We start from the raw sequence: 13,544 nt of genomic DNA, 5'->3' as shown, positions 1-13,544 counted from the left end.
TGTCAATTTTATCCATTAATATTTGATTTATTAAGGAATGAACTTCTTAGTTTTTCTATGTATAATGATTTGTTCCAATGACCAGTGTTATGGGTTTTAAAAGTTATCTATTACATAGTTTTCAAACCCGACATGGGAGTCGACCTAAGGCAAGTTCGAGGTCATGAGTTAAGTGGGTTGCTTCAAGTTAACTCGGGTTAGTTGCTAGTCAACCCATTTTTTTATTTTATAAAAATATAAAAATGACATTATTTAAAAAAAAGAAAGAAAGAAAAAGGTCAACGTGTTTTGACTAGGTTTTTCTATAGCTAATCGGGTTGTGGGTCAACCCGAGATTTTAACCGAATCATATCGAATCAATTATCCTCTTATTTTAATTGAAATCCAATGTAACCTAGGTCCCAGATCACTTAGGTCATGAGTCAAACTGCTAGGTTAGGTCAGATCAAGTTTTAAAATATTAATTTATCTGGTTATTTTAATTTTAATTTTTATGCTGTAGATTTAAAATGTCAAGCATTAATTCAATACCAAAATTTATTTTTAATACTATGAGAGCCTCTCCTGTAAAGCCAACCACGCAATTCAAAGCAACCAAGTGAAATAATTAAATAGAAAATTAAAAAAAAATTAAATGATAAATTCTTTTTAAAAAACATTTTGGGTATTAGTGCAACCTATGTATTTTTCTTTCTCCTATGTTACATTACCATTTTTCTTTATATATAATATTTTTCCTATCTTATTTTACCTTGCATGTTCATGATTATAGATACCACTAAACATCAATTTTACAAAACCAATTTATAATAGTTTACTGAGAAGAAGAATCACCTAATAAAGGAAATCGTGCTCCAACCTTTTCTTCTAATGTTTTTTATAAGATTGTTTGGTAGGGAAAATCTAAGATATCTCCATTCCTTTTGAAAAAGGTTAGGAAATAAATTTACTTATGCTCCATCGTTCCCAAACAGTGAAAATTAACAGTGCTTTGTTGACGTCTCATTCAAATCATAGAAAACACAACTTATTTATTTTTTCCTGTTCCTTCATTCCCTCAACAATCAGTCCTTTACTTTTTCCCTTGTAACACTCAGAGCTCTACAAGCAAGTTCTTTAATATTGAGGACAGGTAGAGACAGAAGAAACCAGATTTCAGTAACCAAAGGTTAGTCATACATGGAAATCACGTTTACATATCATCAAAAGTACAACCTGTGGAATTCTCTGTTGAGAAACAAGTCAAAAGTTGCGTTACATATACACCAATTTGCAACATTCATTAATATATATATATATATATATATATATATATATATATATATATATATATATATATATATATAACCAAGGAGAGTAGGAGACTCAGAACTCCCTGTCTGGGAACAGAATAGGAGCAACCAGAGACCAGATGTAGAGACCTGCAGTTGCCCACCCAGTCAAAATACGAACCCATACAGAGGGCCACCCCACATCTACCAGCTTTCCACTCTCCCCAACCGAGATTGACCATCCAGTCAAAAGCATTGCAGAGTACATACTCGCAAGAGAGAAGATGATGTGGAAGAAGGAATAAGAATATGTGACTGGCTTAGCCTTCTCCTTTTCTTCTTTCTCACTTGGCTTGTTGTCCAGTGGAAGCAAAGGTTTGTCGGCACCTAACCCAGAAGCCAAATGTCAGATTCCAAGCAAAAATTGTCATATCAGTGGGATAGGGGAAGTGATAACAAATTCTCATGAAAGCACATTTAACATGCGGTCCTAACCAAGAGAAAAAAAAAACATGTGCAGAAAAGTAGGCAGTCTCAATTACCTCATATCAGTAACGGACATAATAGATTAAGTTTTGGAAACTTTCAGGTGAAGAAACATTTTTATTCAAAAGATTTCTGAACAGATTCTTGAGATATCATATGGACACTACATATCAAAAGTCTGAAATGTTTGCTAAAGATTTACCAGCGCGGGGTGAACTTGGTGGGGAGAGCAGGGTGGTAGAGGATCCAGCACGGACAGCAGAATAGACTACAGATAGAACAGTTGTAAGCAGACCAATGGTAAGAGTACTGGTAGAAACAGCTTTTGAATGCCTGTGAAGACCATTGCACTCATATTCCCTTGGTTCGCTGGAAAGTCCGCTATAGCATAGGTACATGCAATACAAGGATATAACTGAAGCAGGCAAAACACTTCCATTTACCTGTGTTCCAAGAAAGTGACAGCCTATGAGATGACAAACCAAGAGTTCTATTACCAGGAAAGAAGCAAGTGAAGCTATGCACTCTAGGCATCAATCAAAACTAACATAACAAACAATAATTTGAAATTATCAAACATGCAAATAGAACAACTATAGGAAATCCTCATGGGAGAACTCAAAACAGGATTTTCTTTGACAAAGAACACATAACATGAGCATGACACAGCAGTTTCTTTATACCTGAAGACCATGAGGAATTCAGTTGCATCTGGGAAATCAATATAAGTTCCAACATTTACATTATCATTCGTGGAAAACATAAAGTCTCTCGATGCAGAGACAATATTAGATACATCTTGCATTTACATATGCAAAGAGTTCAGTACTCCAAAGTTTATTAACACATTGAAGAGAGCCTTTTTATGAAATAAAAATGGACTGGCCACTAAAACATCCTATAACCATAATAGGTTAATGTAACTTACAACTACTAAAAGCTTAAAATCTCATGACATTGGTCATAGGACCAGTGGTCTAATTGATCAAGCCAAATCCTGCTCTCATTTTTGTATCATTCCTGGACCAATTACATTATTATTATTATTATTATTGGAGAATACATGTTCAACTGCAATTCTTGATGTTTTGGATGAGAGATGATTAGCCATTTTTTTTTTATAATTGCATAACCAAAAGTATTATTCTCCTTATGAACCAATTTTGAAGGGTTACCCTGTTCAAACTACATTAGAATACAACATATATAAAGAAAACAATTGTGGCATCAATCACATCCCTCTTACAATGTATCAGTTTCACCAACATCTGTGACAAGGTAAAATGAATCGTCATAATGGTTGGATTTATTGGAAGTTGGAACACAAAAAGAATTAAACTTACTGCAGGGTGTAGTGCAATGATAGCAAAAACAAATGCGAAGATCAGGGTCATAACAATAAAGAAAGTGTTTAATCCACAGTCCTGTCCAGATGCAGTGAACCAATGAAAGAGAAGTCCTGAGAAGGCAAATGTTCCCACATAACAGACAAACGACACAGCAAATAAAGCGGCGTACCTATACAAATAAAATTGCAAAATAGAATTGGTTAATCTGGTTGTGGAATGGAAACAAGAAGACAGAAAAGAAAGAAAAAGCAAAACTAACCAGAACTGTTCATCATATCCAACCCATTTGTCATTCCATCCATGAACGAAATCCAACAAAAGCACAACTTGAACAAGAAGAAACAATCCAGAGCCAAATTTGGAAATTGACTCTGCAAATAAAAAATTTAACTTGTCAGTTTGTCAGACAAAAAAATGTTGGACAGGAAAAGAAAGACACAGGAACATCAAAAGCAGACAATCAATCTGCCATAGCATGTCATCAGTTAGCACAAGTTAAGAATTTCAGATTAGGCATCGCCTTAGCAAACATCATATCAATAATGCAAATTAATATCTATCAATGACCCTAAACAGAATCTGGTAAGTAATATGAACCACCTAACAGACACAATATAGGATATTCAAGCCCTAAAATAAGTTCATTTCTTTCACTCCTACTCAAATCGGCTAATACTTTTTTCCTCAAAGTAGTAGGTCGTTGACCTGCAAATATATCACCCTTTATGTGAGTACGTAAACAGAAACCTTTTTGCCATTGACATTCAGTATACTTAAGTCTTAACAAGTCCTCGCCAAATTGCATAGCAAACCGAAAAACAAACACTCTTGAAAAATGACAAGCCAACAGACTTTGAAACAACAAAGCTACTAAACAAAACCACAGTTAAATACATAAACAGCATCCCAGCAAGTCACAACCAATTACCGTAGAAGCTGACAATCTCATTCGGAAGAAAAAACATGAAGATCACCAAAAGACACCAACAAACAACTTTCGCCATCCATCCGCCATGGTGCAAACTATCACGTGGGTCCTTCTGATTCTTCACACCAACCATCATAATAGCCAATATAGTGAAAAAAAGAAAATTCCCCAAACTAACACGCAAAACCGCGTCTGTCTCAAACCATTCCCTATCCGGCGTCTTATGAAAATGATTAATCCCTGCCATTCAAAACCAACAAAAATTATTAACACCATCATCATCATCACAATTAAATTGGTAAAAAACAACGGGAATTAAAGGGCTTACAAGGGATTTGTTCCATGAGAGGTGCCGCAACTTCTCGGAGAATCCAGGAAACGATTAAAGACAAAGCAAAGAGACCGCAGTAGGCGATCCTGGCGGATCGTCTGCTAATCCCAGATACTACAGTCGTACACGCATTACACGCGCAGGCAGCGCAGCATGACGCCAGGCAAGAAGCTGCCCACATCTTGTTTTCAACAGTCTAAGCAAAGTATTTCAAAAAAATCAAAACTTTATTGAAAAAAATTAAAACCCTAATTTGAGAAGGAGAAACTAGATTGTGGGTACCTGAGAGAATTGGAGGAAGAGGTGTTCTTAATGCTCTGATTACGAATTTTTGTTTTCTCGCTCAAGAAAGACTGGTGCTTTTGGCCTCTACGGCGTGGTTCTCTGCTTTTCCGAGAAAGTTCGTTATGCTTGCCGTTGGATTATGTGGTTGTGCGGGTGGAGTCGCAGTTTATGTACGGTAGGGATTATAGTTTCTTATAACCTTTTTAGTCCCTGTACTTTAAAGATCCTTACACATTAAGCCCTGTACTATCAACTGTGCAATCGAACCCTTATGATGTATAATAAAATCTGGGTAGTTTTAGTCCATTCATCTAGTTTCGTTTGAATTTTTCTCTTGGATGTTTCATCCTAATGGAATTGGAAAGGACTTAGGATTTTTAGATCACCAAATCACAAGAACACCAATTGCTACCATTTAAATATCTTAATTCTATAAATAAAATATCAACTTCAATTGTTTTATCTTTACAATTCTCCTTGCATCAATGAATTATTAACTGGGGATAGATTTTTTTTTCTTACAAAAAATACAACAATTTATGATTGTAATAAATATTTAAACCACCATAAATACTAAAAATATAATAAACCAACATGTCTAGGCTTTCACATGAATTTGAAGCCCTTGACCTTCATCTTCTACAAATTCCACTTATTTCTAACTATTTATCTAAAAGTTTCTAATAATTGATTTAAACAAGAAAGAGAAAATTTATTCCATTTAAGTTTTTAGTTAAAAGCCTTTTTTTAATCTTGAGAGAGATAACGCATCTCGCTAGATTAATTTTATTTTTAAAAATATTTAATTATAATCTTGAGATATAAAAAATAAAGATAATAGAAATAGAATATGCATGTCCTTCTTGTATTTTGTATTTTAAAAGGATAGAAACTCACTAAAAAAAATATTATAAAAACAAATTTATTTTATATCTTTATTTTTATTTCTCTAATCAAGTACGTTTCTATCATTTTTGTGTATATATTCAATTTATTTAGGATGTTAACTAAACACAACCCGACGAGAATTCTTTCAAATATACTGGGAATAAAAGATACCATGTTTCATGCAGCATGTATTTATTGTACAGCCATTTTCTATACTAAAAAAAACCCAAGGTGGGACTTTATTGAACTCAGTCATAGTTAGTTTTAAACAATCATTGTCTGTCCAGGTGGGAGTACTAATCAATGATGGTATATGGAGGAGAGCCTCTCTTGTCTTTGTTTTGATGTGGAACAAGTCCTAATCCGTCGCTTGAAATTTCCAAACGCCAACCTACCCAAAAGAAGCATAGCATTATGCTCTGATGGCCCAACTTATACCCTTCATTAAACCAAACCAACATCGATCGTACACAAAGCAAGGCCTTCGACGCCCAATCTGCCAGTCTCTCACTAACTTTTCACGTAGGAGTCGTCCCTTTTTTCCTATATAAAAAACGATTCTTTTTTTTTCCTCTCGTATTTGAGGGCAGTGAATGGAAGGGGAGGGAATAGCATAGACGTTCATCCAAGCCATCTCTCTTTTTCACTCTCTTTTTTTGCCGAGAGAAACGGAGAAGAAATAAGACATTATCGTTGTTACAAGGTAAAACGATACAAGCTTTTTCTAGAAAGATAAAAGCTATAGCTTCTCTTACCTGATTTTGTTGATCTTCTTTGAACCGCAAGTTTCCGATTCCTTTCTTCAGATCTGATTGGTGTTTCCCAGATTTTTTTTTGTTTTTTTTAATGAATGTGAAATCTGGGGGCTTTATCTTTGATTTTTGCAATGTGGGTGTTTTGCTATTTGGTTGGACGTCTGTTTTTGTATATTTTTCTCCTTTATTAATGTTGTATTTGTGAAAGGAGGGGAAAGAGTGCCAAAAGGGCTCAGCTGAAATGTGATAAATCTTAGAGAATTTGAACCATAGCTAGCTGTCAATGTGAAATTTATTCAAATCAATTGGGATGGGCAGTGCTCAGATGGCCCATCTATGTGCAAAAATATGACTTCGATTCTTAATCTTGTCTGCTTTACTGACTGGTTATAAGAAAAAGATCTGCTTTTTATGGATGCTGATTTTGACATGTATTTTGGAGTTTCTCAAGTGCTGATTGTTGTTGCTTGCTCTGGATTAATGATAGATTGGTATTGGATCTATAGTCATGCATTATGTGCCATTGCATACGTTTCCTGTTTTCACGCTGTCTTATGACTCATGTCAGTGCGTGATTGCTTGTGAAATCAGCACTAATCCACAGTCATTGCTCTACACACAGCTCCCTCGCCGGTGTTCTCGTTATTACTAGATAGAACACAAGTTCATTGATATGCGGGCATTGTTGACTGTCTTTAATAAGTCGTTATAAATGTCATTTCTTTTTGGCCCAGTTGAATCTTTCAATTGGATATTGTGTGAACAATTCACTGCTTAAGCTCTTTGTTTGTTGAAGTGCTTAGGCAGGGTATTTTTGGCCGGACTGGTTTCTCTTGTAGTTTCACGATCTTTTTTGTGAGTGATTATCGATCGACCGAATATGAAGATAAAACTTGTGGGAGGTGTCATTTGTGTTTTGCTCTTTTCACTGCTCTGGAGATTTGGATCCTGTAGATACTTGCTCAGGGATTCCAGCAAAATGATTCTGTTTATATAGCAGCTGTACGGATGGATTTGCCAAATGGTGTATGGGCTAGATACCTTTGTTCTATGTCATAATGGACTTGAGAATAGTTGCAAATAATCATCGTTTTAGATGATTTTATTTACCTTCATTGTAATTTGGATGTTTTGTTGCTTAATCGAACTCAAGTGTATGGACGATGAAACAGCCTTGATTTTCACGTTGTTTCCTTTCTAGTGCAAGATTGATTACTTTGCTGATGCTGCATAGTGGTTTGATTACTTTGCTGATGCTGCATAGTGGTTTTTTCTCTTGCACATCTGGTTATGTCTTTACAGTATCCTAATACCTCAATTTTTTTTCTAACATGCTTTAGCTTAGCAGTTCTTGCTATATTGATGCTCACCCAAAAGCCTATAATGATGCGGGACTTAAATAGCAAAAAGTGAAGATAGGTTATAGTTCCCCTAATTATCTGGAATTATGTGTTGTCTATTGTGTGTGTATGTGAGAGAGAATCTAGCAAGCGAAGGAGATGAATTAGAGGTGTTTGTGTGCTCCCCTCATTCTCCAAGCAAGATATTGTTCAACCAAATTTAAAGCCACTCAAACGTTGTAATAAACCCTGCTTTCCTAAATTTTATTAGATGATGACAGTAATGCTCAGAATAATTTCCTCTTGGTATTTGTTTTTTTTTTTTAATGAAATTTTGATTCTATTATGTTTCCTTACCCTCCACCATGAACTCAAATTAGGATAGTTTCAGGTTGTCGAAGGAAGCTCAGAATATAAGGTATGGTTCTTGATAGCATGATAACTTCTCCTCACCGGAGATCACCATCTTTCCGGAAGCAATTCCCACGGGATGAGTTGGGTAGCTGGTCAACACTCCTTCAGCGACACCGTTTCCTCTTAACAGCCTTGGCTCTCTTGGCTTTCTTATGCACAATCTATCTCTACTTCGCCGTTACCCTAGGGGCAACTGAATCATGTTCTGGATTGACAGGTGCCAAAAAGACATTATGTCGTTTGGAGCTGGCAAAGGATTCTGTAGGCAATGGAAAACTCAAATTTTTCTAGCACGGATGACACAGTCAATCGGTTCTTGGTAGTGTTTTCTCTGCCTCATGCTTGAGCTCCTTAGTGACTTTGTATACATGATGATGTACCAGAATTTGTCTTTAAAATTTTTAATCACATCCACTGATAATTCTTCATTGTTTTTATAACAATTACACAGGTGATTTCTTTTATGGCTAAATTATGTTTTCCCATTTTCTAGATATAGTTTATCTGTGCTGTAAGTTTTTTGATGAATGAAATCATTATTCAATGAACGAGAAGCAGGATCGACCTGCTACAAAGCTCTACAAAAAGAAAGCCACCTATTCAGACTAGTTCCCAGTTACAACAGATAGCAAACAAGTCTGTTTTCTTGAAAAATAGCTGCTTGACAAATTGCAGTTTTCCACCATTTGTGTTTGACAGTGAAAAGAACAGCTTGAGAAATGCTGTTAGCAGGGGAATTTCAGAGTTATGACATCCAGAGTTTCTTTGCTTACAGATAAAGAATAGGCAGGCACGCCATGAAACACCAAGAGGAAGACCTTTTCTGCTGGTTCTGGATTGCTCAATCAATTTCCCAATCCCGGGCTGCCAATTGCATGTTAATTTAGCACCTGTGCTTTCTTCTAACCAATTCACAAAATAGCTTCTTATTTCATTTTCTTCGTAACATAGCACAAAGCCGATCAATAGGCCTCTTTTAATTTCCCTATCTTCATAGAATATCCGCTCTGTAGTTAATTGATGCTCAAACAACTGAAGACATAATTTAGAAAACAACAACTGATCTTCAGTTATGTGGATTAATTTCAAAATAAGGTTGTTTTAAGAATTTTTTTTTAAATAATATTGTTTCATTTTTTAAAAAATTTAAATAGAGTTTTATCCAAATTAATTATATCATAGATTGACTTATTAGGATGTTCCACTCAATTTAATTTAAAACTCAATCCAATAACAATTTAGACCGACAATTTGTCTTCTTGATTTAGCAAAATCATCATTTGTCACAGAAAACCGCTCCCTCTATTTCAAAGATATTGTTCACCTTTCATTTTGGATGTCCTAAAATTATAATCCATTATTAAAAAAAAATTAAACAATTAATTACTTGATTTTACTATTATACCTCTAATTATAATTTGTTTTAATTCTTCCACTCAAGATTCTCTCTTCTTTACTTTCAAATGATGAATAAAATAATTTGAAATAAGAGACGTAAATAATTGCTGAAAAGTTAAATGAAATAATATCTTTGAAACAGATGGAGTAACAATTTTTCTTGATTTGGCGGCTCATCTATTTGCTGGCAGGGATTCAACAATACATGCAATTTGTTTTTTTAATCCCTCCCTGATTGGATATTAGGTAGGCAATTAAGTGTCTTATTCGTTAAGGACTCCTTGATTATATTAAGAGGTTGTAATTATATACCGAACTAATTTAAGACACTGAAAGTAGCATTCCATTAGGACAATCCTTCTCACGGCAGGAAACCTAGGAATGATCTCCTTTTTTAATTTTGAGATGGGAAACCAGAAGAAACAAGGATTCCATACACTCCTCATCAACTTCGGACCACCCCTTCTGATCTTGGCTATAGATAGACAACCTAAGCCATTGAAATAGCTCAACTTGCATTAGATCTTCAAATCACAACGTACAGCGTCAACGATGAAGAGCAGCAAACCAGCACATCTGCGCGAAGTCTGGGCAGACAACCTCGTATATGAGTTTTTTCTAATCAAGGAAGCGATCTCTGGCTTCCCCTTGGTTGCTTTGGACACAGAATTCCCTGGTACTATCTTTCAATTAAATCGTGACAAGAGTTGGGCTGTCTCATGCCACTCCCTATGAAAACTACTGTCTCATGAAGTGGAATGTTGATCTCTTGAAAATAATTCAACTTGGGATGACTCTTTCTGATTCACATGGAAATCTTCCAAGTTTCGGAACAGAATTCCACTATGCGTGGCAGTTTAATTTCCGGGATTTCAATATCAAGCACGATCATCACAATGAAGAGTGTATTGGGTTACTTGAACGCCAAGGTATTGATTTGAAGAAGAACAGAGAGAAGGGTATTGATTTCTCAGATTTTGGAAGGCTGATTTTGAGTTCTGGACTTGTTTCCAATAATTCTTCAATAACTTGGATTACTTTTCATGGCGCTTATGATGTTGGATTCTTGATCAAGATTTTAACTAAACGAGAGTTGCCAAGTGATATGCGGTCTTTTTTGGGGATGATGAGGTTTTTCTTTGGGTTCGAGTTTATGATACAAAATTCATGATGGGATGCATTAGTGGCTTGCACGGTGGATTGGAGAGGGTGGCTATGTTACTTGGTGTTGAACGAATAATGGGAAGCAGGCACCAGGCAGGATCTGATAGCTTGTCAAGTCTTCAAACATTCGTGAGATTTAAGGAGTCGTGTGCTAAAATTGATCTCGAGAAATTGAATGGCTATGAGGGAATGATGTTTGGACTCTGTGAAGGCTGGTTAGGGTTCACTTACGCACCTGATACATTCATGGGAACTCTAGTTTGAAGGAATATCAATGGAGTTGTACTCTCAGGTCTATAAAATATTTTCAGTGTCATCTCTTTTTTTTCGCTTGAACTTTTTAATCCAAGTTCCTTGATTTTATGCTTATATTTTTTCCCTTGATTAGCTATATATTCTGATTTGTTTTGCATTAATTCAAGTTTGCCTTAAAGCCAGAACTCGCGTTGATTTGTCAGAAAGAGTAATGAGAAAGCCTATAACAGCAATAGTCCTAGCAACTAGCTAGGGACTTGAGCTACAATAACTTGGCTTAGATATACCTACAGGCAGAAAAATGTATAATTAATTGTGGTAACGTAGATGTTCATACTGCATTGATTATCACCAGCAGCAGAGGTGATATGAAATTGACCAAATAAGCAGGCGCAACAAATCTCAACAGTCTTAACATACAGTTGGGGCTATCGTTGCCTCGCTTTCTTTATTTTTTCGGATTTCCCCTGTGATCTTTCTTATCTTGCAGCCCTCATCTTCTTAATGCGGATGCTTTATTTATAATATTCTCGATTACTATAAAAAAAACAAATCTCAACAGTCTTAACATACAGTAAGGAAATTATAACTCAGGAAGATGATCGATAAATAGAAATGAGATATGCTAATGTACATTTTTTTCCTGATAAACCAGAACAATCTTTGCAGAAATTATTATTATGATTATTCGGAAGAGGCCTAAACCCGTTTGTCTACTGGGCAAATGCCGCATAAACAAATGGTGGTTCAAAATCAAAAGCATCGTTTTGGCTGCTTTTCATTTGAACTGTGGTTTGAAACGCGGCATGCCATGTAAACAAACGGTATCGAAGTATTATTTCAAGAGCTAAAGGCGAAGCTGGTGTACAGCCAAACAGCAACATAAAGTCTTTTCTTAAACATTAACTTTACCTACGCACCCAAGGTAAGGGTTGCCCTCATAACCTTTCCGGCAAGAACATTCGTATGCTAAAGTCAAAGAGTGCTCAAGAAGGAAATATTTGCAACTCATGGTCTTGGGGTCATATTTCCAAAGCTTGTAATCCATCACCCAAGCCAGCACCACCGGAACATATTCCCGATCCTGAAACACTTGCGGATTGTTTATATCGGAGAACGCAACCCATTTTTGGTCCGCTAGGAAAGTAAGCTTGCATCCACTGCTGTCTTGACTCTCATTTTTAGTTTCTAGACTTGGATAAAAAACCTGCATCCTATAAGGAGCTCTGGCTACGCAGCAGTGCTTCCCAGAACAGAGACTATTAATTTCTTGCCCATAAATAATAGTTGTTTGATTATAGTAAGGAACGCATGTTGAGTCGCATCCACTGACTTGGGGCCCAATCTCTGTCAATAGAGCACGGATGTTGCAGCCGACTGCAATGAACAGATTACCGAAGGAGAAAAAGAAAGGACTTCCCTCCAAGTTCACAGGTGGACCGGATCGCCTACCGGAACAATTCGAGGACATAATTGGACCTTTGACAATGGCAGCACCATCTTCAATATTCAGAACCTCCATATTGGTTTTTCTTATGAAAACCCTAGGAGGGCTGGCTGCTTCGTCGCAAACAATCTCAAACGATTCATCCAGGTAGCAATCTTTTGTCGTTCCAAAAGGGTATGGAGTGCTGATGTTTCCACAGTGATCTTGACAACCAGGCTTTGCTATAGGTGCAACTGCTATTGCTAGCTGAAACAAGGTGGGCAACAGTAGGAGAATGATTGGAGACAAGAAATACTTGGAGGCCATTTCCATTTTCTCGTATTGTTTCGGAGTTTAACACAGTTGAGTTTGTTCAAGACTTTATAGGCATGTTCTTGGATCACTAGTTTAATCTAGCAGGGGGGACAAGTGGTTCAGTTGTCTGGATTAGAAAATTTACATGGGTACTAGTTTAATCTAGCACATATTAATTGGAAAATGAAGTTGAAAGATTAAAATTAACAGTTTGGTAAAGGATTGGTGAAAGATTAAAAATATTAATTAAGAAATATTTGTATCCAAAATACATTTAATAATTTTAAAATATTCTTTCAGTAGTAAGGAAGATTTTAAAATGTTACATGTGTTATAGAGTTTATAATTTTACTTTTCTAAAACACCACTATATATACTTGTAATCTTTCAATGTAAAATAAAAACTTTATCAACCAAAGATTTTTCAGAATTAATCTTTTATATATTTATAATTGATTTTAGTTATATTAATTTTTTATGTTAAAATAGAGAACATTATCAAACAAAATATTAATTCAAAATGTGAGTGAATTCCATTTTTAATTTGATATTAACCATTTCAAAAACAAATTTGTCCATTAGAAATTAGATTAGCAAAGAAAGAAAGCATCGAATTATAATAAATAGACAACTTTCCAAGCAGCTTCTGGCAGTGATAACTTTTGCGCTGAATTTGTCACTGAAGAGACAAATATGCAGTTTGACTCTTCTCTATGTATGTGATATGCATGGTAATAACCTTTTTAGTTAATAATTATTCAGTCTTATCATTCCATCAATAAATTAATCTATTTTTGGCATGGAAAAAATCTTTAAATCTCCCGCAATTACTTGGATCAATATTTTGCAGATTAGAGTCAAGGAACAAATTATTTAATTTTGATGTTCGAGGAAAGCAGTTTTCTATACTACCGAATCAACTGATGACCAATTCATAAC

The 13,544-nt window shown here is 35.4% G+C and overlaps 4 protein-coding genes across 7 annotated transcripts; 2 read left to right on the top strand and 2 right to left on the bottom strand.

Annotated features, from left to right (window-relative positions):
* Window positions 1-1,137: 1,137 nt before the first annotated feature.
* Window positions 1,138-4,807, bottom strand: LOC133681043 (uncharacterized). Of its 2 annotated transcripts, XM_062104129.1 has the most exons (8): window positions 4,648-4,807; window positions 4,363-4,561; window positions 4,035-4,274; window positions 3,366-3,477; window positions 3,101-3,275; window positions 1,960-2,200; window positions 1,347-1,658; window positions 1,138-1,310 (listed from the first exon to the last, which is right to left on the bottom strand). In XM_062104129.1, exons 2-7 carry the CDS (start codon window positions 4,544-4,546, stop codon window positions 1,366-1,368), a joined length of 1,245 nt encoding a protein of 414 aa, XP_061960113.1. In that variant the 5' UTR covers window positions 4,547-4,561; window positions 4,648-4,807; the 3' UTR covers window positions 1,138-1,310; window positions 1,347-1,365. The 2 variants fall into 2 exon arrangements, with proteins under 2 accessions (XP_061960113.1, XP_061960114.1); XM_062104130.1 differs by lacking the exon at window positions 1,138-1,310 and having other exon boundaries at window positions 1,317-1,658; window positions 4,363-4,570; window positions 4,648-4,806.
* A 1,032-nt stretch (window positions 4,808-5,839) lies between these two features.
* On the top strand, window positions 5,840-8,539 carry LOC133690373 (uncharacterized). 3 transcript variants are annotated; one of them, XM_062110669.1, is made up of 2 exons: window positions 5,840-6,241; window positions 8,019-8,539. In XM_062110669.1, exon 2 carries the CDS (start codon window positions 8,054-8,056, stop codon window positions 8,336-8,338), a length of 285 nt encoding a protein of 94 aa, XP_061966653.1. In that variant the 5' UTR covers window positions 5,840-6,241; window positions 8,019-8,053; the 3' UTR covers window positions 8,339-8,539. The 3 variants fall into 3 exon arrangements, with proteins under 3 accessions (XP_061966653.1, XP_061966644.1, XP_061966636.1); XM_062110660.1 differs by having other exon boundaries at window positions 5,841-6,241; window positions 8,014-8,539; XM_062110652.1 differs by having other exon boundaries at window positions 5,852-6,241; window positions 8,025-8,539.
* Window positions 8,540-9,997: 1,458 nt separating this feature from the next.
* LOC133682513 (probable CCR4-associated factor 1 homolog 10) lies at window positions 9,998-10,873 on the top strand. The gene is made up of 3 exons (XM_062105878.1): window positions 9,998-10,121; window positions 10,282-10,576; window positions 10,696-10,873. Exons 1-3 carry the CDS (start codon window positions 9,998-10,000, stop codon window positions 10,871-10,873), a joined length of 597 nt encoding a protein of 198 aa, XP_061961862.1.
* Window positions 10,874-11,759: 886 nt separating this feature from the next.
* On the bottom strand, window positions 11,760-12,623 carry LOC133703795 (wall-associated receptor kinase-like 8). Its single transcript, XM_062128479.1, has one exon. It carries the CDS (start codon window positions 12,621-12,623, stop codon window positions 11,760-11,762), a length of 864 nt encoding a protein of 287 aa, XP_061984463.1.
* Window positions 12,624-13,544: the final 921 nt, after the last annotated feature.

The sequence above is a fragment of the Populus nigra genome, chromosome 1, assembly GCF_951802175.1.
Source record: "Populus nigra chromosome 1, ddPopNigr1.1, whole genome shotgun sequence".
Taxonomy (NCBI): domain Eukaryota; kingdom Viridiplantae; phylum Streptophyta; class Magnoliopsida; order Malpighiales; family Salicaceae; genus Populus; species Populus nigra.
This window is presented reverse-complemented; position numbering and strand designations above follow the sequence as displayed.

Coding starts and splice junctions, on each gene's coding strand:
- LOC133681043 (XM_062104129.1), bottom strand. CDS start 4,546: ATGTGGGCAGCTTCTTGCCTGGCGTCATGCTGCGCTGCCTGCGCGTGT. Junction 3,478..4,034: donor TGAGATTGTCAGCTTCTACG/GTAATTGGTTGT, acceptor TTTTATTTGCAG/AGTCAATTTCCAAATTTGGC. Junction 3,276..3,365: donor GGATATGATGAACAGTTCTG/GTTAGTTTTGCT, acceptor TTATTTGTATAG/GTACGCCGCTTTATTTGCTG.
- LOC133703795 (XM_062128479.1), bottom strand. CDS start 12,623: ATGGAAATGGCCTCCAAGTATTTCTTGTCTCCAATCATTCTCCTACTG.
- LOC133682513 (XM_062105878.1), top strand. CDS start 9,998: ATGAAGAGCAGCAAACCAGCACATCTGCGCGAAGTCTGGGCAGACAAC. Junction 10,122..10,281: donor TTTGGACACAGAATTCCCTG/GTACTATCTTTC, acceptor GTTTCGGAACAG/AATTCCACTATGCGTGGCAG. Junction 10,577..10,695: donor TCTTTTTTGGGGATGATGAG/GTTTTTCTTTGG, acceptor AATGGGAAGCAG/GCACCAGGCAGGATCTGATA.
- LOC133690373 (XM_062110669.1), top strand. CDS start 8,054: ATGGTTCTTGATAGCATGATAACTTCTCCTCACCGGAGATCACCATCT.